Genomic DNA, 23,371 nt, shown 5'->3' with positions numbered 1-23,371 from the left:
TATACACAGACCACACAAAAAGCAGACAGGCTTTTCCACACTCTACCTTGAGAAGAAGCAGCAATCAAATGATCACGCAGGACAGCGTCTGCCTACGCCCAACTTTTTTAGAGGTGCGGCGGGAACTACAGCTCCCATCAAGCCGCGCCGCAGCACGCAGCCCTCGCTTCCCGTCGCCATGTTTGCGGGGCCGGCGGCCGCCGCCGCCATCTTTGCTTAGGGAGTCACCGCCCCCCGGCGGCGGGGAGCGCAGGCAGCGGCATGAGGCGGGCGGCGCTGGCGCTGTGGACGCTGGTGGCCGCCGCTGCCGTATGGTCTTCGGGAGCGGCGGCGGGGGGGCCAGCAGGTGAGCGAGGGAGGCGGGTCGTGGCCTGGCGGCCGGGCTGGGGATGCAGCCGCCGGTGCGTACGGGCAGCAGGGAGCACCACGCGCCCTGAGGGCGGGGAAGAGGCTGGCTCTCCCCGGTTGCCTTTTATAGGGAGGGGCTGCCAGATCCAGCGCCCCCTCAACCTGCACCTGGTGGCCCGGCGGTGGACACAGCTGGGTCCCTGGCCTTCCTTCCCCTTCCCTCAGTTGGCTGTGGGCAGGGTGCCCCGCTGAAGGATGTCATCTCCTGAGTTGTGCTCACTGTCGGCGCATCCCCTCACACGTACAGAGGTAGCGATGTGAATGACTCCCATCTGTCAGCTGGGGAAAACTGGAATTTGTTCTTTCTCTCTGCCTTCATCACTTTACTGTAGCAAGAAAGTCATTTCAGAGATCAGGGGAAAGTCCAGTAGTTCCTTGTAGTTACGTAGCGGGATGCAGCTAGCTCAAGCACAACAGTTGTGGTTCTCTAATGTGTGCTCAGGGAGCCCAATTTGGTTTCAGAGCCTGCAGGCAGCAAGCCTATGCTAAAGGAACCGATGTCACTGCTCAGCAGGCAGTGCCAGTGGGCTGAAGGGTCAGGATTCCATCAGCAGGGGCACGGTCGGTGTGAGGCACACTCTAGTTCAGCTGTGTGGGCTGAAGTGTGCCCCAGGATCGTGGTGCCTTGCTATTGCCCTGCCACCAGCTGGAGCAGAAGTGCTGCTCAGTTTCTGCTGGTTGCTCTGGTTGTTTAATGAATTAACTCCTTTGCCTTTTCTGTGTATTTCAGATGCCAAATGGAAAGCAATAACTGATCAAATTATCAGAGCTGTAGAAGTCTATAAGCCATGTGTAAAGGAGAATTGTAGCTGCCACCAAAGGTAAGAGATTGGTTTCTTTTTTACTGGACAGGACTATGGCCATAATTGCAGGAGGATAGGAGTTAGTTGTAGAATATTTGGGCTCTAAAGTAGCACATCTGCAGCCATACAAAAAGGAGTTTATTAATAGCATTGTGTGAAACTTCCATAGTTCCAGCACAAGTTGTGTCCACGTGCAGATTGACCACCTTCCTTGTTGTCCTCTCTGACTGAACAACATAACTGAGTCAGCATCTCATACATAATTACACAATAATTCCATACACAGCTGATGATATTTCTGTATTAGAAATCCACTCTGCATTCTCTCTCTGTACAATGTTTGTTGCTAACAAGTTTTTCTGATGGACTTTTAGAATTGAAGGAAATAAATACTTGCAAAATATTTTAAAATAGTTTAAGGATCATTACAGAACACGGATTCATTTGGCATGCTGCTGTGTGGTACTTGCCAGGGAACACTTGTATTCTACAGTGACAGGCATTACTAAAGAATCCAGAAAGATAATACAGTATCTACACTGTATGACACTAAGAAATTCTGTTCATTTTGATAGCTGATCTGGAGATATGCAAATGTGCAGCAGAACAGTGAAAGTCAATCCTTTTCCTTAGATAACAGATTCTACTTGTGTCAGATTTACTCTGTCTGGGTGGCCAAGGACTGCAAGTCTAGCTTGTTAGAGACAATAAAAAGGCAGCAAACAGCAATGTGAATGTGCTATAGAACTCTTTAACTTTCTTCCTGTTCTCCAACTTGTTACATTTCATCCCTGCTTATATACTTTGTTGGCCTGTAACAATTCTTTATGTAGTTTACATTTTTCAGTCTGATACAGAATAACAGAAGCATTGAAGTAGGAGGGGACCTTTTGAGATCAGGAAGTCCAACCTCCCTGTTCAAGCAGGGCCACCTGGAGCAAACAAGACCGGTCTAATCAGACCAGAGACTCCATAACCTCTCTGGGCAGTCTTTGCCAGTGTTTGATCACCCTCATGTTTGATTCAGCCCCTTCAGATGGGTCTGTGCAGTGTTGCATTAAACCAAGCCATTAATGCAGTGTCTTACTAAAAAGTAGAGGGGAACTCTCCATGACTGTACAGTCTGAGAGGAATTGTTAGCTGCTCCAAGCAGTTGGATGTGAGGGCCTTTAGACTATATATAAACTGCATTCTGTGTCTGTATTTTGACATATTGGTTAGGTTTATGTTTTTATAGTGCATTCTAGAAGCTCACCAATGACGTGCAGATACCACAGAATACACTCTACATAGGCTTGTTCTTCTGGACTAGCTTTCACTGTATGCAGCATTACCCAGTAATCCTTGTGACTAGACTATTACTTTCTTTTTTTTTTAATGTTAGAATAGCATAATGTTTAGTGAGGAATTTGGCCTTGGTGTGACCCATCATTGTTGGAAATCCAGAACACAAACTTCAGCACTCTAAAGTTTAAGTGAACTGAAAGGCTTTCAGCTTTTATCATAACCTGTCAGGGTGTTTGAGGCCTGTTTGGTTTTTGGAAGAATGACTACAGTGAATCACATTGATTTAGTTTGAGAGTCCGGTGCTGGGTTTTCTGTTCAGGCAAACAACACATAGATCATCATAGAGCAAAGCTGGGACTTTGGAGTCTCAGAGTAGTGGCTGTTTCAAGTGACTTAAGTCGAATCCTGTTATGCCACGTGTAGCAGAGCTGGAAGCCACATAGAGCTTGTTGTATCTAGAAACCTCTCACGTATGCTGTAGTAATTTAATGTGCAGCATTCCCCTGATGTACCTAATGATAGCTAATTGTTTTGTTTCAGTGTCTGGAAACAGGACCTGGCTCCTTTTCGAAGTGGCATTTCCAAAGAGACAATATCAGACGTGGTGAGCCGGAAGCTCGGGACGCACTACCAAATCATTAAGAACAAGCTGTACCGTGAACATGACTGCATGTTCCCTGCAAGGTAAGAGCCACGCAGAAGATCCTGTCTCCATACCTTGGACATGAGAATACTTCCAGTACTTCCAACCCTGCCAAGTTGGAAGTCACTGAGCATAATGGTATGTCATTTCAAGGTCTGGATTCCTTATCAGGACAGGAGCCTAGGAAATTATATCTGAATGTAGGCAAGAAGTAAGTGTCATTGTTGCACTTCTGTATACAAGCGCTAGTTGATTGTGGGATCCCAGAGAAAGATGCAGATCAAGTCAGGTTTAACTGGATGTGTTGCTACACGGGTGTCTGTACTGTACTGGGGCTTGAAGGCTGCTATGGGCAGTTCCAGCCTGCACTGTGGTATGGCTCAGGCTTTCTGTTTCTTCTGCTCCTGTGCATAGAGATACCCACAAGACACTCAATGATTCTTCCTTCTCCTTATGGCTCTTTGTGAGATGTGTCATTTCTCCACAGATGCAGTGGAGTTGAGCATTTCATTCATGAGATCATCAACCGCCTCCCTGACATGGAAATGGTGATTAATGTGAGAGACTACCCCCAGGTCCCCAAGTGGATGAAACCCATTATCCCAGTCTTCTCCTTCAGTAAGGTATGCACACCTTTAAAAGCTCAGCATTTCTGAAACATGCATGTCCTCTTTTCTCTTGGTAACATATTTTTGAGGATGGTTCCCCGCAGATTTCCTGTGTGTCAAAATTGTTCTTTTTTATTCTTTATGCTTCTTTCTGCTTCCAGTTTTCTAGTAGACAGACTTGCAGATTTATTTAATAGAACAGCTTTTCTCCTCATTAGCTCCTCTTTCAGGTCAAAAAAAGTACATCTACCACAGTGGAATGATGCACAGCTGGACGGGATATGTGCCAACATCACTGTGATTTACTACAATGCCTCTGTTAAAGTTGTAGCCATAGCTTGTCAGCACTGTTAAGGATTTTTCATTATCAGCCAGCTAAGTCGATCTGAATATTTCAGTTCTCTTTTTGGACTACAGATAAGTGTTTCTTATCTTTTTTTTCTGTATTAATGCTGTCACCTGTGAACCCCTTTCCTGTGGATTCTTCTTTCCATTTCCAAACATGCACATACACGGAGCCAGACAGACATGCAGACATTTGCTTTCTGATTCCCTTTTCCCACACTGGAAAGCCCTCCTGTATGTTTTCTCACTTCTCCATTGTTAAATCTGATTGTAGGGTAGTGCCTTATCTTTGCCAACGAAATATCCTTACAACTCTAACTTCAGGAAATCTTGCTGTGTTTTAGTGTATTCCCAGTATGCCCAAATTCTACAGTCCTGATCATGACCTCATACTTGGCTGAAGCCCACAGACCATAAGATGCAAAAAGAAGCAATAAATCATTTCTTCTTGCTTGGTCAGACCCTGTTCTGTTTCTGCTAAATTACCCTAAACCCAGGTCTTCAGCTTACATAGTCTGAACTCTAATATGATCCATAACCTTTGCCTAAAAGGCAACCTAAAACTATCTCTAGAATTTCAGTGCAGCATTGCAAGCACTAACATTCAAGCACTTGGTTTGTTGTGTGAGCATTTTCAAGAACTGGATGTCAGCGGTCCCTCTGGGCACATGCTCTGTATCAGAATGAAAAAACATGCTTCCCAGTATTAAACTGGAATTTCTTTATTTGTAATAATAATCTGTTTCCAGTTAGTCTATCTCAGTGCACTTCTGAAGAGTCTGCCTCTGTCTTCTCTGGGTGCTACTATTAGGTCACAAAAGACAGCATTTAGATTCCCCCAAGCCTCCTTTTCTTGTACAGGAACAAACCCAGTCCTCAGTTTCTTTTCATATGTCTTGTATGCCAGATTCCTGACTACCTTCGTGGACTTGGAGGCTCTCTAGTATCTCCAGGTGACAGGTGGATAATTTGGATAGAAAGTTTATTATTAGTGCAAAGAAGCAGCCTGTAGTCTGGGTTCATGGAAGCATTTAGTCTTACTGAAGTGCTGGTTTTCCTTCTGATTAAATGAGGATTTAAGCCTTAAGATAGGAATGAGGAACTGGAATTCTTACATGACCTGGATGTTTGCTGTGGTGAATTGTCAAGTGGTTGGTGAGAAGGCTGGAATAAATTGAATTGCTGGAAACTTAAATGTCAAATAGTTTATAAGTGCTTGTATCACAGGGGAAATAATACCTCTTAGCTTATGATCAGTAGAACTTATTTGTAGCTATGCATAGACAGAAGACTTTAGAAAGTTGAACAGAGCTCAGGTGTTATTTACTGATCAGCTATATCATGGATCTTTGTTGTTTTCTAACACGAAATTCATGTTGGCATGCAGCAAGACATAGCCTTTTCAAAATCTTTTTGTTGGAGAGGGTCTTCAGCTTGTCCAGTGGCCCGCTCTGGCAAGTGTGTATGTTGAAACACACCGGCTTTTCTCTGTTGAGTTGTGTTCATATGAACCCCAGCTATGCCACGGTGACCGTGAAGTTCTCATAGGTGCTTATAGAACAGGGAAAGCATTCCGAATTCCCCAAAGGGCCATTATTGCTGATGAGCTCAATCAATAAACTGAAGTAAATATTATTCTTATATTACTCTCCTTTTTCTTCAGACAGCTGAATACAATGATATAATGTATCCTGCCTGGACATTTTGGGAAGGAGGACCGGCTGTTTGGCCAATTTACCCAACAGGTTTAGGGCGCTGGGACCTCATGAGAGAAGACCTCAGAAGGTACGTTTTGGAAATGAAGGGGGGAAGGCTTAATGGAAAACAAAAGCCACAGTAAAAGCCACGTAGCTCTGAGAAGAACACTGAAGTCCTAAGCCATAGGTGTGTTGGCTGGTGATCTGTCCTGCTGCTTGTCGTTAGCTGGATGCATACAGCCTAACTGCTGTATAAGAATTCTCCATGGAAACCTTGGATGATGTAAATAGAAGTTATAATTAACTGCTCTGTTTCCAGCACTTTTGTAAGAAATACAGAGGACAAAGTGTTCACATTCTTCATGCTATCAGGACCTCATTGCTATCATTTTCAGTGGGACAAGGTTTGTCAATAAAGCAGGAGTTACTTCTTGCCTGTAGAAATTTTCCTTGACGCATGGAAATAATTTTATTTTTTTCCACCTACTGTTTTTGTTTTGTTTTGTTTTGTTTGTTTGTTTTTACTGCAGGGATGATCTAGAAGGTTTGTATAAACTCCTTGAAGGGTAAAGGAAAGCCTTCTTTAGGTCCACTTTCACATGAGTATTATGCAGTAGAGAAATGTGGAATCATTCCAAAAAACAAGAGTAATTACTTGGCCGAGGGTAAGACAGCAAGACAGAAGATATTTCTGACAAGGAGTCTTTCTTCTGGCAAGATCTTTGACTGTTAGCAGAATAAGGGGCTATTTCCTCTGGAGAGTGACAAATAAAATATCTAACAGCAAATGAGCATAGAAACATACCTGGAAAAAAAACATGCTTGATGCCAATCAGTTAGCGTCAGAATGTGAGGCTGAATGTTTCCTTCCTCAAAATCTGAAGATTTTGAGAGGAAGGGACTAGTCCATAGCTGATGCCTAATATAATTTAATACACTCCAATGATGTATTTACTTATTCTTGCTTTCTCAGTGAACCCCACTTATGTCACTGGATTACAAGCAGATATAAAGCTTGACCTGGACAGGTCATGTCAGGGATCAGGATGCCCACGTATTGATTGAGGTGCAACAAAAATGTTCAACAAAGGGTTCCCTAGGGAGAGGTAGGCTATTGCTTTGGCAAAAATAAAGCATGTGAATAGTTATTTTGAAGAACGCAGTTTGTTTCCCCAAGTGAGTTTCATGTTAAATATATAAGCCCCTGTGTAAAATATCCAAAGTATCAGGTTTGTTTGTTTTTTTTAATTGGGAAATGACAATGGCCAGAAAGTATTCATTTTGTACTATCTGCAGTCGATAAAGGACAGAAAAATAAAGCAAGAATGTAAAAAGTGGATTACAACTTTAGGATAATGCTAATATCCTTAAAGGTGTAGGTTTGACAAGGGTGTCTGTGTATAATTTATTTCTTTCACCGGAAGGTGCTCTGAAAAGTAGCCTACATCATGTTGTCTTGACTACCGTATTCACTGGAAAACCTTTCATTGGATCTAGCAGAGAGGTTGTTCTGCTGTTATGAAGAAAGTGAGTTCCATCAAAAATGAAGAATAATAAAATAAGATCATGCTGTGAAAACTGATGAGAGCACTGTTTCATTGATCGATCAAATAATTTATTGCCATGTACAAATAATATTTCAGATCTGCAGAAAAATGGCCATGGAAGAAAAAAATCTCTAAAGGATATTTCCGAGGATCCAGGTGAGCTTATCATGCCTTCAGTGTGTGGGCATCCACAACCTTACTGGGCAACCTGTTCCAGTGTCTCACCACCCTCACAGTAAAGAATTTCTTCCTAATATCTAGTCTAAATCTACCCTCTTCCAGTTTAAAACCATTTCCCCTCATCCTGGCACTATATATCCTTATAAAAAGTCCCTCTTCGGCTCTCAAGTTGTCATGGATTTGCTGCTTTCTTTCTTAATGAGCAAAAAGAAGAAAAGGATAATAGCTACAACTATTTATATGCGTACAAATGTATATAACAAGTGATGCGCAAGCAATTGCTCATCACCCACTGACAAATGCCCAGCTAGCCCCCCCCACTAGCTGAGTGGATGAGAGCAAGATGAACTCCCACCCCCTTCAAAACTCTCCTTCTGCATGATGTCATATGGTATGGAATATTCCTTTGGCCAGTTTAGGTCAGCTGTCCTTGTTTTATCCTCTCCCAGCTCTTTGCTAAGAAACCAGCATGGCCAAGGCTCTGTATAACAATGCTCAGCAACAACTATAAACATTAGTGTGTTATCAGCATCGTTTTTCTCCTCAAACTAAAACACAGCATCGTACCAGACACTCCAAACAATTCCATCCCAACTGAAACTAAGACAGATGTCTTGACCTTGTTTATCAGCAAGGGCTTAAACTGGTGTGAGATGGAGCAAGGCTGAACATGTCTAGCATCTCCTAGCTCTCTGACTTAGAAAGTAGTTAAAGTATTTGGCACTCATCAGTATAAAGCCCAAAGGAAACAACATCTCTACCGATTTGTCCTGGGAACTGCTTAAATAATACTATTAAATATTAACTATTTACTATAAGTGAAAGAAAGAAATTAGGCCTCGCATCTTTTCTCCTACTAATATACCATCGGGCAGACATGTACTAGATGGTTGGCACTTAATGATGCTTTCTGGGGGCATACTGAGATCAACCTGAAAAAGAGGCTGTGTCTTGAGTCCCGTATTTGGGTAGTTGTGTTGGGTGAAATGTTCTGGCAATAACTGGTGGCGTTTCTTGTGCAGGACGAGCTCCGAAAGAGATCCCCTCATTCTGCTGTCCCGAGAAAACCCAGAACTCGTTGATGCGGAGTACACCAAAAACCAGGCTTGGAAATCTGAGAAGGTGTGTGGGTGTTGTCTGTCTTCCGAGTGTGAGGACCAGAAGGGAAGACAAAGGTGGCTTTGAATGATTGAGATGCATCTTGTTGGGGAGTTATGAGTGATCCTGTAGCAGGAGGGAGGCTTGTAAATCTGCTGATAGCCACAGCTCTCTGGTGGATGAAAGGAGGCAGTCTCTAGAGCCCATCAGGCCAACCTTTTTTTTTTTTTTTTTTTCTTTTCTCCCCCATCTGTGCTTTCTGTTCAAGAAAGCCAACAGAGATAAGAAAATGAATCAATGCCAGTTCTCTCCTCTTCCATTCCTGAAAAATTAGCCAACTTCTTCCCCTTCTAACCTCAAGCTGCCTGCATATTGCTGTCAGTCTTTCTAAACCTTTTTCTGTCATCTCCATCTCTTTGTCTTGCTGCTGATAACATTCTGATAACTGTTGCTGGTAACTTTTTAGTTCCATACTTTGTGCCCAGTCCAGCTCTCTCCAGACTGTCTTGGCTAATCCAGTTACACTTGGCTTCACGTAGTCCATTGTCCCAAGCTGTTTTCAGTTCTGTGGCTGCCAACTAAAAATTTATCATTTAATGTGTTTGCTTTGACATTTGTTTACAGGCAATTTACTGTAACTTTTTTCTTGTTTGAAAGGGACTTGGTTCTTCATAATGCTTCTAAAAGCCCACTGGGGAAAGTTTCCTCAGCAGCATGGATGGGGGTTTTGTGACTTCAGCTTTATCTGTAACTGAGAAGGAAAATGAACTTGAAATCGATGTAAAAAACTTACAGATTTTTTTATGTTCTCTTAAAGGATACCTTGGGGAAGCCTCCTGCAAAGGAAATACCACTGGTTGATCACTGCAAATACAAGTAAGAGTTTCTGAAGAGTAAAGTTGTTTAAGGGCTATGGGTTATTTCTTTCCTTGCTTGCACGGTGTATTGTCTCTTTTTAAGATCTAATCCAGCAACCAGCTCCATGCAGACAAGGGAGCTCGTGAACAGGCATATAGGAGCTGAAAATTAGGGAGCATAGCATGGCCTTTGTCAGTGCCAGCTTTCCTCTATCACATCAGGGGAAATAAAGTGCTTTTAGGAAAGATCTTTGACTGCCAATAAGCACACAGTTAGAAAATGCATTTATTTTTATGGTTTTTTGGTTATTTTTTTGAGGGGAGAGGAGCATTTTTTCTTTTTTGTTTGTTTTTAAGTCAGTAGGGCTTACCAGATGCTTTTCTTTCTATTTCTTTTCCAATCTGTATATTCCATTGTTGCGTGCATGCATGTATGCGTGTGTGCTACAGTAATAGCTTTACTATCTTTAAAGACATGAAGAACTAAGGAGCTGTGTCTTCATATGCATACTGGGACAAATGTTGCCATTGGATGTATACATTAAAAGAGAGAACCCGAAATGTGATTGAGCAGATATAATACTGATTCATACTTTCTATGTTGTCTTGGAGAATGTGGTTTTGATTTACAGAGGATTTTATGTTTTAACTATTTTAGGGAGGGATTTTTGGTGTAATACTTATGTGGCTTTCTGTGTAAAAATACAGACTTAGTTTGTATTTACTTTTATGCTTGATGTTTTGATTTTTCTTCTGGTTTAAAATCCTATAGTTGCAAATCTACCAGCTCAAGTCTGCTCTTTTAAGAACTCAGTCATTTGGCTGAACGTGTGTTTTTGTGCAAACGTGACTGACTTGTCTCATTTGATTTTTCACTAAACTGTTGCCCAGATTTCTCCCTTCTGTTACACATAGGCTTCCCCAAACTCCTGATGGTTTGTAAGCCCTTCATACAGTATGAGCTAAGACATCTCACCGTTTTGTCTCAGCCCCAGTAATAATTATCAATAGTCTTTATCAGCAGAAGCACACAGACTCCATAGAGTCTGTTCTGGATGACTAACCCCAAAGCAGTCCTGTGATGTTACTGACTTCCGTTTGTCAGTGGAAAAACGCAGCTACAAAAAGAACTGTAGTCAGATTGCCTAACTCTGAAGCCACACTTCTAGCTGTGGGCTGTGAGAGGCAGAGACTAGTAGGGTCAACAAGAATGTCTCACCTGCTTCTTTCCATGTAGGTGCTATATGGGTCTGTCCGAGAGCAGCCCTCGGTGAATTAGCTGATGTCACTGTAATGTGATGGAAAGTACAGTCGTAATTGCAGAGTTACACATTCCAGGCTGCAGCAAATGAGAACAAGTCCACATACAGAAATTATGGACGCAGAAATAAAGAAACAAAAACTGTTTACCTTAAAACCTCTAGTAGGTAGGGATCTTCACTGCCAGCCCTTAAATGAAGTCTGGAAAGAGCTGGATCCTGGCTCCACCCCTTCCTCAGCTGCATTGCTTGCACCTGAGCTCCCCTGGGTTGGCCCTGCCTTCCCACCAGGTGCTCAATCAGTGCTTCAAGACATGATTTAGCATTTCTGTTACAGTCACGGATGGTGGGAGCTGTGGCTAAAGCTGGACAGAGTTATTTTCTTACTTCTAGACCACTATTCTTGTTCTGTCTCTAATATGATTGTTCAGTTCCTAGTACAGTATGCTCCTTATCCCTGCCTTGAGCTCCTAGATAATACAAAGAGTGCAAGTTAATTTCAGATTTAATTCCTTTCACTTACTGTTGAACCAAGTTTAGCTATATCCCCATCTCACCCAAAACAGCTATGTTAAAGGAAGAGCTCCCTTCCCCCAGCCCAAAATGTTTGACTTCAAAGATTAGTTCCATGTACTGAGGGGTTTTACCCACAGGAAAAACAGCTTTCCATATAATTGGAGAAATGTGGGTTTGAAAAAGCAAGGAAACAAACAACCAAACATGTCTCTGAGATGCATTTTGCTAAGAGAAATCACCCCCAGTCAAGCCCACTTTACTAACTTGGCAGAAAATACTGCAAACAAGATTGTTGATTCTTTGTTATCTGCAAAGTCCATCTGTTTTCTGCTAGTCTGTTTAACCTCCTAGGGTTGCATTCCCGAGTTAATGCGAAACAATTAGCTTCAGATTAAAGCAGAAGATAAAAAAAAGAAAGGAAAAGAAAAGAAAAGAAAAGAAAAGAAAAGAAAAGAAAAGAAAAGAAAAGAAGAAAGAAAAGAAAAGAAAAGAAAAGAAAAGAAAAGAAAAGGCTGAATAGATATGGAAAAGCAGAACAATGGACAAAAAAGCTCATTTCAAGACAATAAAATCGGGGAAAAGCTCCTCATGGGAACAGATTCTTTTGTCAGTAGTGTAGAGCCACAGAAATAGCGTCCAAGGTGTGACATTCCATGCCTTTTAGGCAGTGGTTGGTGAAGCCTCCTTTGGTTTGCCAAAGGCAGGTCTTTCTCCTAGATTTCCTCCCTACATTTTGTTCAGCACCAGAAACTCACCTAGAGCATCTTCAACTTCAGTTTACTCATGCTATGGACCAGTGAGAAAACCTTATCAGTACTCAGAGTCTGGTTTCTTTGGATATTTCCTCACAAAATGCCAGGTGTAACCTCTTTGCTTCACCTTTTAAAGGTATCTGTTTAATTTCCGGGGAGTGGCCGCCAGTTTCCGGTTGAAACACCTCTTCCTGTGTGGTTCACTCGTCTTTCACGTTGGAGAAGAGTGGTTGGAGTTCTTCTATCAGCAGCTGAAGCCCTGGGTCCACTACATCCCAGTCAAATCAGACCTCTCTGATGTCAGGTGTGTGACCCTAGCTATGCTCAGTGGGACAGTGCGTGGCACAAGGCAACACTGCTCTGTTTGGGAAGGTGGCTTACACCAAGAAGAGCCTCTGCTCCTATGCATCAGACAAAGGCTCTTGGAGGTCACGGTTTTTTTTGCTTTATTATCTTATCCAGAGAACCATTTGCTTGTATTTCTTACAGAATGTGGTTTCACTGGGGTACATAGGTCTCTCACCCTCACTGAAATCAGCAGGCATTAGGTGCTTAAATATCTCTGCAAGCGAGCACAGAAACACAGATAAGAGGAAGAAGAACATATTACTGGGCTGGAAATGTGTTAGCTCCTGGATTTCAGCATGCTGTCCAGGACTGATACAGAACAAATATGAATGATGAGATTCTTCTGTGCTCTGAAATCCTTGCTCAGCTCTAAATCCTTAATCTCATCCTCTGCAATAGTTTAGCTAAGTTGAGTTGTAGTTCCCCACTAAGCTAGTTGTTTCATAGCATTTTTTGTCTGCATTTTAGGGAGCTGTTGCAGTTCGCAAAGGAAAATGACAACATAGCACAAGAAATTGCGGAGAGGTAAGTTGTGTGTCCTTTCTGTTTGTCAGGCATTCTTCTTCCAAAACATTTTCTTACGCAGCTTTTGAAGAGGTTACCTATCAAAGGCAGCCTAGTATTAATAGGGTTAAGTATATTTTCCTTCTGCAATAACAGTGGGAGTTTTCGAGACCTTATAACAAGCGGAGGGACCTGGAGACTACGTGTTTAGGTCTTCGGTTCACATGTGCCCTGTGTCAGGAACCCCACTGAAAGCTATCAGATGTTAGGAGCTTTTGTCTCAGTATGAAGTGAGTTGGCCCCTGGGAGCTGTGTCTGCATTAAAACCATTATATACCCAGGATAGCAGAGGCTGCCTTCTGAAGCAGCACGTAGCACTGCCGCTTAGGCTGCATCTGATATGTAAAAGTTGATATTTATTATCCCAGATAACAAATACCATCTTGAGGATAACAAAAGCAGTGCAAGTGTCAGAGCCATAAGAGTGAATGAAGATTGTGAAATCGAAATAGACGCTATGGAGCAATGCACGTTGTTTCTCATTTGGAAAAAACAAAAACAAAAACAACAGAAGAGTGAAAGTTGATATGCATATGAAACAAAACCAAAGACTCTTGTAGGAACTGGAAATTGGTTCTGATTGTGCCTTGTGTGTCTCTAGGGGACGCCGATTCATCACTGAACACTTGCAGATGGAGGATGTCTCTTGCTACTGGGAGCATCTGTTGTCAGAATATTCCCAAACCTTGACTTACAAAGTGAAAAGGAGGAAGAACTACAGTGAGATCACTTCTGAATGGTTAAAAACAGAACTGTAGAGACTTCTCTGCTTTTCTCTTCAGCTCAAACTAATCTCTCTGGAAATCTGAAGATGGGTGTGTCTTCTTTCTGGTTCTCTCAGATTTATTATTCTTTACACTAAAACTGCAGAGAGCACCAATAGACTAACTTTAAAATTATTCCCATGCACTGGGACCCAGGTCTACTGTTGCCATAAGGACAGTAAGTTGAGGGTTGGACTATGGCTGTTTGCTGGGCTCGTTATGCTTGTGCCTGGACAAGTGTTGTTGCAGAATCATAGAATGGCCTGGGTTGAAAAGGACCACAATGATCATCTAGTTTTAACCCCCCTGCTATGTGCAGGGTCACCAACCACCAGAACAGGCTGCCCAGAGCCACAGTCATTTGGGATTTTGTTACTTCCTTGTCACAGAATGATCCTAAATCCCATTCAGTCAATGAGATGCCTTGTTGTTCGTTTTACTGGACCTTTTGGCAAGTCCTCTGTACTCATGGCAAGGTAGTGTTTGCTATGCTCAGCTGGGAGATACATGTCCATTTTTGGCAGTGGTCAGTGTTTTCTCATCTGTGTGATAGCACTTGGGATATTAGGTGTTCACTGACAGGAGCAGGTACTGGGATTTGAGGTAACCTTTTTAGATAGCTTAGAGCTTAGGTTTGTGATGTTTAGGTCAAGTTTTTAAGGTCGATGGCAGACTTTGATGGGACATTAAAAGGACAAATTATCCTTGCACAGGTAAATTACCTACCTCACGAGGGAATGGCTGGTGATGATAGCACTGCTGCAGTGCTTGGCCTGAGTAGCAGACAGTCAAGCAGCTGAGATAAAACTGCCTTCACTGTGGGGCAATGAGCTGGATCCATGCACGGCCACACAAAACTGAGGCTGTGTTATCAAGGTCTCAGCAGTCTGCTGGCCAGACTTCCTGGGACCCTTAAGAACCTGGAGAAAATATTACACAGAGGTAGATTGAGCTGTTCTTTTTTTTTCTACATATTCGTAGATTTTCTGCTCTAATTCTCTTCTGTAATCTTTCTAAGGCTTTTCATTTTAAGGCTGGTGACACCTCTGCTCAGTTCAGCATTCCCTTTTCTTACACCCAGCTGTTAGGCTCCCATTCTCTCAGTCTGGTTGAGGGAATGCCTTCAAGTCACACAGAGGCAGCTACTCCTCACGTTGTTTATTTTAAGTTCAGTCATAGGTTGTTTGTGCTAAGTGTTTTTATGCCAACTGCAGGAAGAAATACAATTTCCAAAACTCTCTATCTTTTATGAGCTGAGAGAGATCTGGGAGGAAGCAGTGTGTTCTCTGGCATCCAGACAGGCTTCGTTTCTCCTACTTACTGTAGTGTCAAAGCCTTGCATTAAAACAAGTTTTTGAGTAGCACAGAGCTACGCTGTGCTGCTTCCTAACCTCTCTGGTCCTCTGCAGTTGTGAGTCACTTGCTTTGGGAACACTGCTCCTTCTGTGCTGCAGAATGTCTGCCTGAGCAGGGCAGCCACTGTCCCAGATGTATCCTTTGGGTGTCAGTGGCCGTCTGTCAGCAGAACGCAGGTCTTGGCCTTCCTGCCATCTGGATGCCTAAGCCTGCTGGAGTGCAGAGAAGCAGACTGCTCCCTCTGGCTGAAACAGCAGTGGTGGCAGCAGCATGGGATTCAGGGGCGGCCTCTGCATCTCTGATGAGATCCCTCGCTTACAAAGTGGCCTCAGTCATGTCTTAGGAAACAACACATTAATGGAAGGGAACAATAACAACGGCTCGTAGTTTGCTCTGTAGTCATTTTGGATCAGAGAAGAAAACACTGTCAAGAAGTTCCAAGTACACTCACAACACATATGCACTCAGAGACCTCAGCAGCACTGCCCATTCCAGGAGCAGGGATGTAACTATCAGTGGTACCAGTGAAGCTCCTAGAGCAATATGCAACTATGTGCCACTGTGGGCACAGAAAACAAATTAGGGTGTTAAAATAGTTTGGTTTTAGAGGAAAAGGATTGAGTACAAGTGGAAAGGGTTTTCTGGTTTTGTATTTTTAGCCAATGAAGCTCAGCAACCTGAGAAATGGAAACAACACTGTATAGTATTTTTAAACCATTTTTAGTGATGTGCTTTTGGATTAAAACAAACAAAAAATGAACTGTTGCTGGGTGCATTATTTCTCAGAATTGCAAGAAAAGATCTGGATAATCCCCAGCTGTCTCAATGAGAAGGGGAAGTTTGTCTTTCTGTGTTGTTTTTTTTCCTCTTTGACAGTATCTTTAGGGCGTCTCTGTGGAATCTGAGAAATATGCCCATCCAAGTTGCCAAGTCATGTGTGACGGTGACTGAAAACTTTTCCTGAGTGATGGGCTGCGTTAACTGGTGACTCCTCTGCTTCCTTTGTCACTTTCCTAGAACAGCCATGAGTAACTGCCCCCACTCCTCCCCAACAGGATGGAGCCCGAAGTGGCAGGGAGGTCGCTCCTAAAGGTGATGGGAACTCCCTCAGGACTGCAGTTTAGATGAAGGTTGGGATGTGAAGGACGTTCAGCACAGCGCTTGTATGCACATGTAAGATGTACTGCCACAATGCTGGAGACCCGCACAAAACCAGGAATCTGTGACCTCCCAACTGGTTACAACCATAAGAAACAAAAGGGTAAAACCAAAAGCCGGCCGAGGTCTCGGCCACATCTGCAACTGGGAAGCACAACTGAAGGCCTGGGTGGTGGGTCGTGCTCATGGCACCACAGGATGGTTTGGGTCGGTAGGGACCTCGCGCCTCACCCCAACCTCCTGCCACGGGCAGGGCTGCCCCCCATCAACTCAGGCTGCCCAGGGCCCATCCAACCCCGAGCCCCTCCAGAGGCGGGGGGCCACAGGCACTGCGCCGTGTGATAGGCAATCGGAAGCCAACAAGGGAACAAAGGCCGAGGGGCGCTTCCCCTCCCTTCCACACGCAGAGAAGCTCGCTCACCGGGCTAGGGGCTCCCGAGCCCTCGCGCTGCCGGCTCGCCCCGCCGTGGAGCTGGGGGCGCTGCGGTGCTCGCTCAGCGCCGCCGCCGGGAGGGCCATGGCGGAGGGGCTGGGAGCAGGGCGGACCTTCAGCCGCCCCACGCCGCCGCCGCAGACGGGCTGGGAGCGACTCAGCGAGCTGTGGCGGCGAGAGTGAGGGCCGGGCCGGGGCGGCGGGCCGGGGCGGCGGGCTGAGGGCTGCGGGCGTGCGTTCCGGGTGCGGAGCCCGGCGCTGCCGTCCCTCGGAGCCGGGAGCCGAGGCCTTTCCGGGCCGCGTGGCTCCGCGCTGAGCCACGGCGTTTCCTTGCAGCGAGCTGCAGCGGTACCCGGAGGAGACGGTGAACATCATCAAGTCGGCGTTCACCGGGGGCCTGGTCGGCTGGCTGTACGGCGGCCTGCCCGCCTTCCGCCAGGCGCGGAGGGCCTTCATCGAGGGCAGCCAGGGAGAGGTGTTCCAGAACCGCGTCGATGCGGTGGTACGGCGCCGGGGGGCGAACCGCGGGGAGAGCTGCCTTCGGAACCTCGGTGCTGAGCGGGGGTGGTGGATGGGACGGTTTCGCACGGAGGGTGGTGACGCACTGGAACAGGTTGCCCAAGGAGGCTGTGGGTGCCCCAGCCTTGGAGACATTCAAGGCCAGGCTGGATGTGGCTCTGGGCTGCCTGGTCTGGTGGTTGGCGACCCTGCACATAGCAGGGAGGTTGAAACTAGATGATCATTGTGGTCCTTTTCAACCCAGGCTGTTCCATGATTCTGTGTGCAGGCAGAAGCCCAAATCAGGTGGCATGGTCCCGGTTGGTTTGGCTCTGCAGAACAGCACTACAAATGGCAGTTAATTCTTGGGGTGCCTGTTCTGGTGTAAACATCGACTCTCATTCCTCAGGAAGGGATCGGCTTTACCCTTGGGGGTGCCATTCCCAGCACCTTGAGTGGGGTCGGTGCCACTCGGCAGAACCCCGCAGCACAGTAGGATGGCGCTGAAGGGAGCGGCTCTGCACTCTGTAACCCTTCTCCTCCTTCCCCCAGCAATCTGCACACCGTGCTGGGCTCAGGAGCTTCATCCGCTACGGCTGGCGCTGGAGCTGGAGGGTGGCCACCTTTGTGACCATATTCAAGTAAGTGTGCTCTTCGTGGTAGGAGTGGGAGAACAGAGGGTCGTGCTTGGACCCAGGCAGTCTGACCGATGAGGAGGAAACATGAAGAGGATGTCACCTTCTTAAATTAGCCCAGCGCTAAATCTTCTCATGAGCCAACACAAATATGAAAACTGGAAAAGCTCAGCTCACAACAGCTGGTCCATTCTGTTTTGGGGCTAAATTGTGTTCTTCCCACCACTTAACAGCTTATTTCTGTTTTTTCTTATTTTGATGCATTGTGCATTTTTCACTGAGAGAGCATTACAGTGCACTGGCTGTTCTGGAACAGCTTTCTATCCCACGCTTAATTTTTCTCCTTTTTGTTACGTCTTATCACCCCCACTTTGTGTACAGTGGCATTACTCACAACTCACAATTCTCCGTCCTTGTCTTCAGGTTCTTGCAGGTGACTCCTTTGTGTGTCCCTGCACAAGCAATGCACACACAGCATTTCACTTCTTCAGTTTTCCCCCCCTGAAGTGCCCGTGTGTTTCTCACAGTACAGCGTCAGACTAGGCATGCTATTCCAAATATCACCCTTTACAACTAGGAACATCACCATGCCTGATTTGAAGAGTGGTATATAGTTCTAGACCTGCAGTGACTACACCTGTGGGTGCATTGTGTTCCCCTTCTGCTTTTAAGATAGCAGCACTATTGACTAGCACTAACTTCCAGTCAGCTGCTTTTATGTTTCGGCTTTTCTTCTTGATATTTTTGTTCCTTTCTCTATTTCATCCATGTTTTCTCTCATGTTTCGGCTCCTTTTGCCACAGTATCTTTTCTCGAGTTTAATTAGCGTGCTGTTTGCTTTCTCTTTCAGAACTTTTAATGCATTAGATTTTTCAGGACTAGTTGTGCAACGTCGTTGCCATCCACCAGATGTCTCCCATCATCCTTTTTCACTGCTCCTTTGTGAAAGGCTTTGAAGGGAGTGCTCGATGTTACTTGTTTCTGTGTGGAATCATAAAATGTTCCATGCTGGAAGGGCTCCACAAGAATAATTGAGTCTAGCTCCAGGCTCCACATGTGACCATCCCAAACCCTATGTCTGAGAGTGGTGTCCAAACACTCCCTGAACTCCAGCACTTGGGGCTGTGCCCACTGTCCTGGGCAACCTGTGCCATGTCCACTGCCCTAAATTCTAAGTTGATGGTTTTGACCTGCAGTTGCATACGTGTCAAGTTTTGTGGTTTAAAAACAGGTTGTTAGTTCCATATTTTGGAAAGGTTGACATTACATTGGTAGAGAGAGTGATGGAGGAGGTGGTGTTCCTAATCCAGCAGGGGACACTGCTTCATGGAGCTAGTGGCCCTGATGACACCTTGAGTATGGTTCAGCTCTAGTGGTAGCTGTACGACTGACGGGACCATTGCACTGCTCAATCCCTTTTATTCTTGAATGTTGGATGGATTTAAAAAAAAAAATGAAGTCTTTGATTTACAAAAAGGAAAAAAAGGCTGTCCAAAAGTGGTACTCCCTGACCTCTGGCTGTCCAGCTGCATGAGGTAAATTTGCAGAAATAAAGCACTTTTGGTTGGCATGTGTGTGCTCCGGCCAGGCTGGTAGCAGGGTACAGCAGCACCCTGCGGGTGGGCTTAATGAAATCCTGCTTCTTTTCAAGCAGTGTCTTTTTCATGTGTAACTGCTGTCTTTCTGCCTCACCCTTGCAGCGTGGTGAGCACCAGTCTGTCTGTGTACCGCGATAAAACCACCATCAGTAATTTTGCTTCAGCAGGAGGTAAGACTGAGTAATTTTTTATCTGTGTACTTTTTTTTTACTTTTTCAGTGTCAGTAAGCAGAGGTCATAAATAGAAAATCATAAGCAAAAATCCATATCTCTTGAATATGAGCAGACCTGTAGCATCATTGCACCCGGGTTTTGCTGCCTGTTACACTGGCTGTCTTTGGAACTTTGTTCCATGGTATAGTTGCTATCTGCCTTTATTTGTAATACATAATCAATGCATTATCTGAAACCAATGGGGAATTTTGTGGTTATTAGTCCGTTCTCAAAATACTTGTTGGAGTTTTTGTGTGAAAATTGCTTGTGTGGCATAAATGCAACATTTAGTGCATGACCAGCCCTCATAACCACCTCCTCAGCAGGGGATCATCTCTTATTTCTGCTCATCACAACAGTTCAATGTTTATAAATGTTTATAAAGTACTGTTTTTGTGGCAAGTTTTGCATGTCCACTTTTGGCAATAGAGCTCCTGGTAAATATGGTCATTGGGTTTTAGAGGCTTTGTTGCCCATACAGCTGTGTATGTGCTTTACTGTTCTTTTCTGCCTTACATGGCAGCAGCTATAATTAGCTGCTGTTGAATAGAAGGGAAAAAAAAGTGGGGGGAGGGGAGAGAAAGGGTGATGGAGCCCTGGAGCACGCTGCCCAGAGACACTGTGGAGTGTCCTTCTCTGGAGATATTCAGGACTGTCTGGAACTTAGCTGTTGTAGGGAACTGCTGTAGCAGGGGGTTGGACTGGATGATCTCCAGAGGTCCCTTCCAGCCCCTATGGTTCTGTGATTCTGTGATCGTGCTCCAGTCTGGAGAGAACTGAGTTCCACTTTTATAGTTATATTTGCATTGTAGCATTTCTCAGGGAGCTGTTCTCAAGAAGAATGAGCTTTGTGCTATGTTTTAGTGCAGAGAGCCTGTGGACGAAAGCAGGGGAAAGCATTGCCACAGTAAATCAGGCTGCTGCGACTGCATGGTGGGACTGCGCCTGCTGGCCACAGCGCTTGGTTTCTGCTCTGTTAAAAACAAAAGTCAGTTAACAGAGAGGAGAAACGTGGCAGAGCAGCTCCCTTGGCAGGCCTGCGATGGCTGATGAGGGGCTGATCGTGGTTTCAGCCAGTTTGTGTTTTTCAGCCTTCACAGGAGCTCTCTTCAGAATGCACTTGGGCCTGCCTGGGCTGGCAGGCGGCTTCCTGTTCGGAACAGCTTTTGGGTAAGTTGTGACTGGTGGCAACCAGAGACTGAGTCACAGTTACTTTTTGATGGTCTGTGTTAGATGGTGGCCCCCCACACTAAGCCCTGAGTCATAGGTGGGACTGCAGATGTTTTCCTTTCTCTCTTGCCTTGAGGGATTTTCTTTATTTTTCTTGGGACCTTGTGATGATAATTTTTCTTCCAGGCTTTTAACTGTTTTTTCTTTTTCTTTTCTTGATTTATATTTTGCTCTTTCCTCTGTGATAACAGCTCAGTGCTCTCAACAGAGCGTCTTAACGCTGTTTGCATAGCAGAGGAGGCACTAACTGCTATTAAATAGGAAACCATGAGGGTGGGTCACAGACATGTCTTGTTGGTACGGCCATTAATAAGTCCATTGGTTGTGCACAGAACAGTTTAATGTCTCTTTAAGTAACTGTGGTGTTTGGGGTTAAAGACAGGATTGTAGGAAATAAAGCTTTAGGGCTCCTCCTCCAGCAGCTCAGAACCCAGAGCTGAATGCACAATGGCTGTTGGATGGGTCAAAATGAGACCTTTACAAAACAGGTTCCATCAAAGCCAAGATGTGGAGTGGCAGCAATTAAGAAATGCTGAGGAAGAGACTGTGTGGTAGGGCTGCACAATCCAAAGCTGTAAGATGTCACGTTGCTGTGGATACCTTGCATCTCCCTGAGTCTTGGGAGGGCACCCAAGCTCCCTGAGGGTGGAGGGGACCCATAGTTCTTTCGGATTCTGGCCATTTAGGCAGTGACCTCTTAACTGGGGCAGAAATTAAGAGAATGCAGGTTTTTCAGGCTGAGCTGGCACATTAAGGGTTGTTAGTGCACATTAAGGCCTGTCACCCCATTGATTTACGTGTGCCTGCTCATGAATAACTTCCAAATACATTTTCAAGGGGCTTCAGTGAGTCACAGCTGATGATTGACATTAGCACGAGAGTGCCTTAGTCTGTGGTATCATTTCAGTACTGGGCAATGTTGTGCTCCAGTGATCTGGTGGCTGGCCCCCGCATGCTCCTTTCACTGTTGCCAGTAAGTTATTACTACTGAATGTCCTCTGGGTAACTTGTGACTTCTCTTCTACTTTTTTCTAGGATCCCTGCAGGGGGCCTCATAATGATTGCACAGAAACTTGCTGGTGAGACTTTGCAGGAGAAGCGAAATCGTGAGCGCAGGGAGCAGTATGAACAGAAATTAGCAGAGTGGTAAGAGACAGAGCTGCCTATTCAAGTCTTTGACTAGAAGTGTGTCCAGGTCTCTATGGCTCAAACGTTTAGAAAAGCCATGCCATACCATGTTTTTGGTGTGTTCCACATATCTATCTACAAACTGCTGATCTTCTGGGATAGAGGGCTGTGAGGCTGGCTGCGTGACTTACTGAAACTCACAAGGAGTGCCTGTTCTAGGAGAAACTTTTTAAGAGTTGAAATTCTTGCCGTGATGTCTTTGTAAGAAATACACTGACAAAGTTTCTTTGCACTCTCCTTTCCCTCTTTAGGCAATCCAGGCTTAGTGTGACTGAAGACTTGGGCAAAATGGACAGCAATGCCCGGGAACAATCACAGACAGAAAATAGCAGGGGAATCTAGGAGCTGCTGAGTCTTCCTCAGATCTCTGTCGTAAGCAGCTACAAAGTATTTTGATTCTATTCTGTCTTTGTCCAAAGACATACTGGAAGTCTTCTGTGAATGCAGTTGTATCCTCTGTACTTCTGAAAAAACAGTTTGCTGAAAATGTTTTTTTGTGGATGCATATCACTTCTCAATGGCTTGGAAGGGCCAAATTTGTGCCACTTCAGAAGGTGGATGGGTAGCATGTGTCAGCTAGGTTTGGCTGAGGATGAGGGCAGCCACAGAGCCTCTGCTAGAAACCATTTGCTGCTGGAAATGTCCAAGCTGTTGGTGATGTAGAAATATCAAAAGTGGAGGAGCCTGCTATTGCTGAAGGGAGCCTGATTCTGAAAGCTAATTTTATTCTGGTGAAAGCTGCTCTTCAGACAGTGCCTGAAGCCCCTGCTGTTGAAGCACAATATAGGCTGCACCAGTGCGAGTGTTCCTCCTCTTGCCACCCCTCTCCCACACCTTGACTTTGCCTGGCTGGGACCGGTTTGGTTTTTCTGATGGTGGTTTATTCATGCTTTTTGCAGAAAAACACATTTGTCTCTTACAGTGCTTAGGGTATTTCACAATCAGTTTTGAGGAAGGGTGGAGGAGATTGGAGTGGCATGGAAATACCCTGTAGAAGACATGTTTTGGGTTCTTCAGTAGAAGAGTGGCGGAGGGGTCCACGGAAAGGATGACCTTTTCTGATGGTAATGGTGGAAGTATTGGCTCAGTGGACAGATAATAACAGCAATAAAAAATGCTCAAATTTCACACGAAGGTTGAAAATTAGAGGATTACCTCGGCAGGGGAAATGCAGTTCATGACATTCAATAAAGCCATCTGGCAGCGGTGATTGTGTCCATAATCTCTTTATGCTTAACTAGTACGGTGCTTGCATTAGGGAAACATACTTGAGCAGTGTCCCATGAGAAGAGTTCTACCCAAGATCCCCCCCAGGAAGCATGAAGTCTGGTGGCAGTGTCAGACTTCTTCCCAGACAGTAACAGGAACCTCTGATGATTATTTTCT

The 23,371-nt window shown here is 44.9% G+C and overlaps 2 protein-coding genes across 8 annotated transcripts in view; both read left to right on the top strand.

The window, feature by feature from the left end:
* Positions 1-181: 181 nt before the first annotated feature.
* POGLUT1 (protein O-glucosyltransferase 1) lies at positions 182-15,792 on the top strand. Its single transcript, XM_085240597.1, has 11 exons — positions 182-346; positions 1,139-1,229; positions 3,039-3,182; positions 3,629-3,764; positions 5,758-5,879; positions 7,435-7,494; positions 8,541-8,640; positions 9,434-9,492; positions 12,137-12,304; positions 12,817-12,873; positions 13,514-15,792. The coding sequence occupies exons 1-11, from the start codon at positions 262-264 to the stop codon at positions 13,668-13,670; spliced, it is 1,179 nt and encodes a 392-aa protein (XP_085096723.1). The 5' UTR covers positions 182-261; the 3' UTR covers positions 13,671-15,792.
* Positions 15,793-16,641: 849 nt separating this feature from the next.
* The window catches only part of TIMMDC1 (translocase of inner mitochondrial membrane domain containing 1), a 24,886-nt gene continuing 18,156 nt past the window's right edge, over positions 16,642-23,371 (top strand). For 5 of the 7 annotated variants that reach the window (XR_014887518.1, XR_014887523.1, XR_014887522.1 and 2 more), the window contains exons 1-7: positions 16,642-16,802; positions 16,960-17,125; positions 17,674-17,762; positions 19,457-19,524; positions 20,659-20,737; positions 21,833-21,943; positions 22,237-22,357. Coding sequence is in view for 2 of the 7 variants with exons in the window: in XM_085240639.1 (XP_085096765.1) it covers positions 16,708-16,802; positions 16,960-17,125; positions 17,674-17,762; positions 19,457-19,524; positions 20,659-20,737; positions 21,833-21,943; positions 22,237-22,327 (699 nt within the window). In the remaining 5 variants the exon portion in view is untranslated. Of the gene's footprint in view, positions 16,803-16,959; positions 17,126-17,673; positions 17,763-19,456; positions 19,525-20,658; positions 20,738-21,832; positions 21,944-22,236; positions 23,196-23,371 lie in introns of those variants that run through there. The other 2 variants (XM_085240639.1, XM_085240633.1) reach the window with 2 other exon arrangements.

The sequence above is a fragment of the Meleagris gallopavo genome, chromosome 1 (assembly GCF_905368555.1).
Source record: "Meleagris gallopavo chromosome 1, MGAL_WU_HG_1.1, whole genome shotgun sequence".
Classification (NCBI taxonomy): domain Eukaryota; kingdom Metazoa; phylum Chordata; class Aves; order Galliformes; family Phasianidae; genus Meleagris; species Meleagris gallopavo.
The sequence above is the reverse complement of the archived record's forward strand: the minus strand, read 5'-3'. Positions and strand labels throughout refer to the sequence as shown.

Bases quoted from the DNA above. Each gene is read 5' to 3' on its own strand.
- POGLUT1 (XM_085240597.1), top strand. From the start codon at position 262: ATGAGGCGGGCGGCGCTGGCGCTGTGGACGCTGGTGGCCGCCGCTGCC. The intron at 1,230-3,038 runs GTAAGAGATTGG...GTTTTGTTTCAG, and splicing joins AATTGTAGCTGCCACCAAAG to TGTCTGGAAACAGGACCTGG. The intron at 3,183-3,628 runs GTAAGAGCCACG...ATTTCTCCACAG, and splicing joins GACTGCATGTTCCCTGCAAG to ATGCAGTGGAGTTGAGCATT.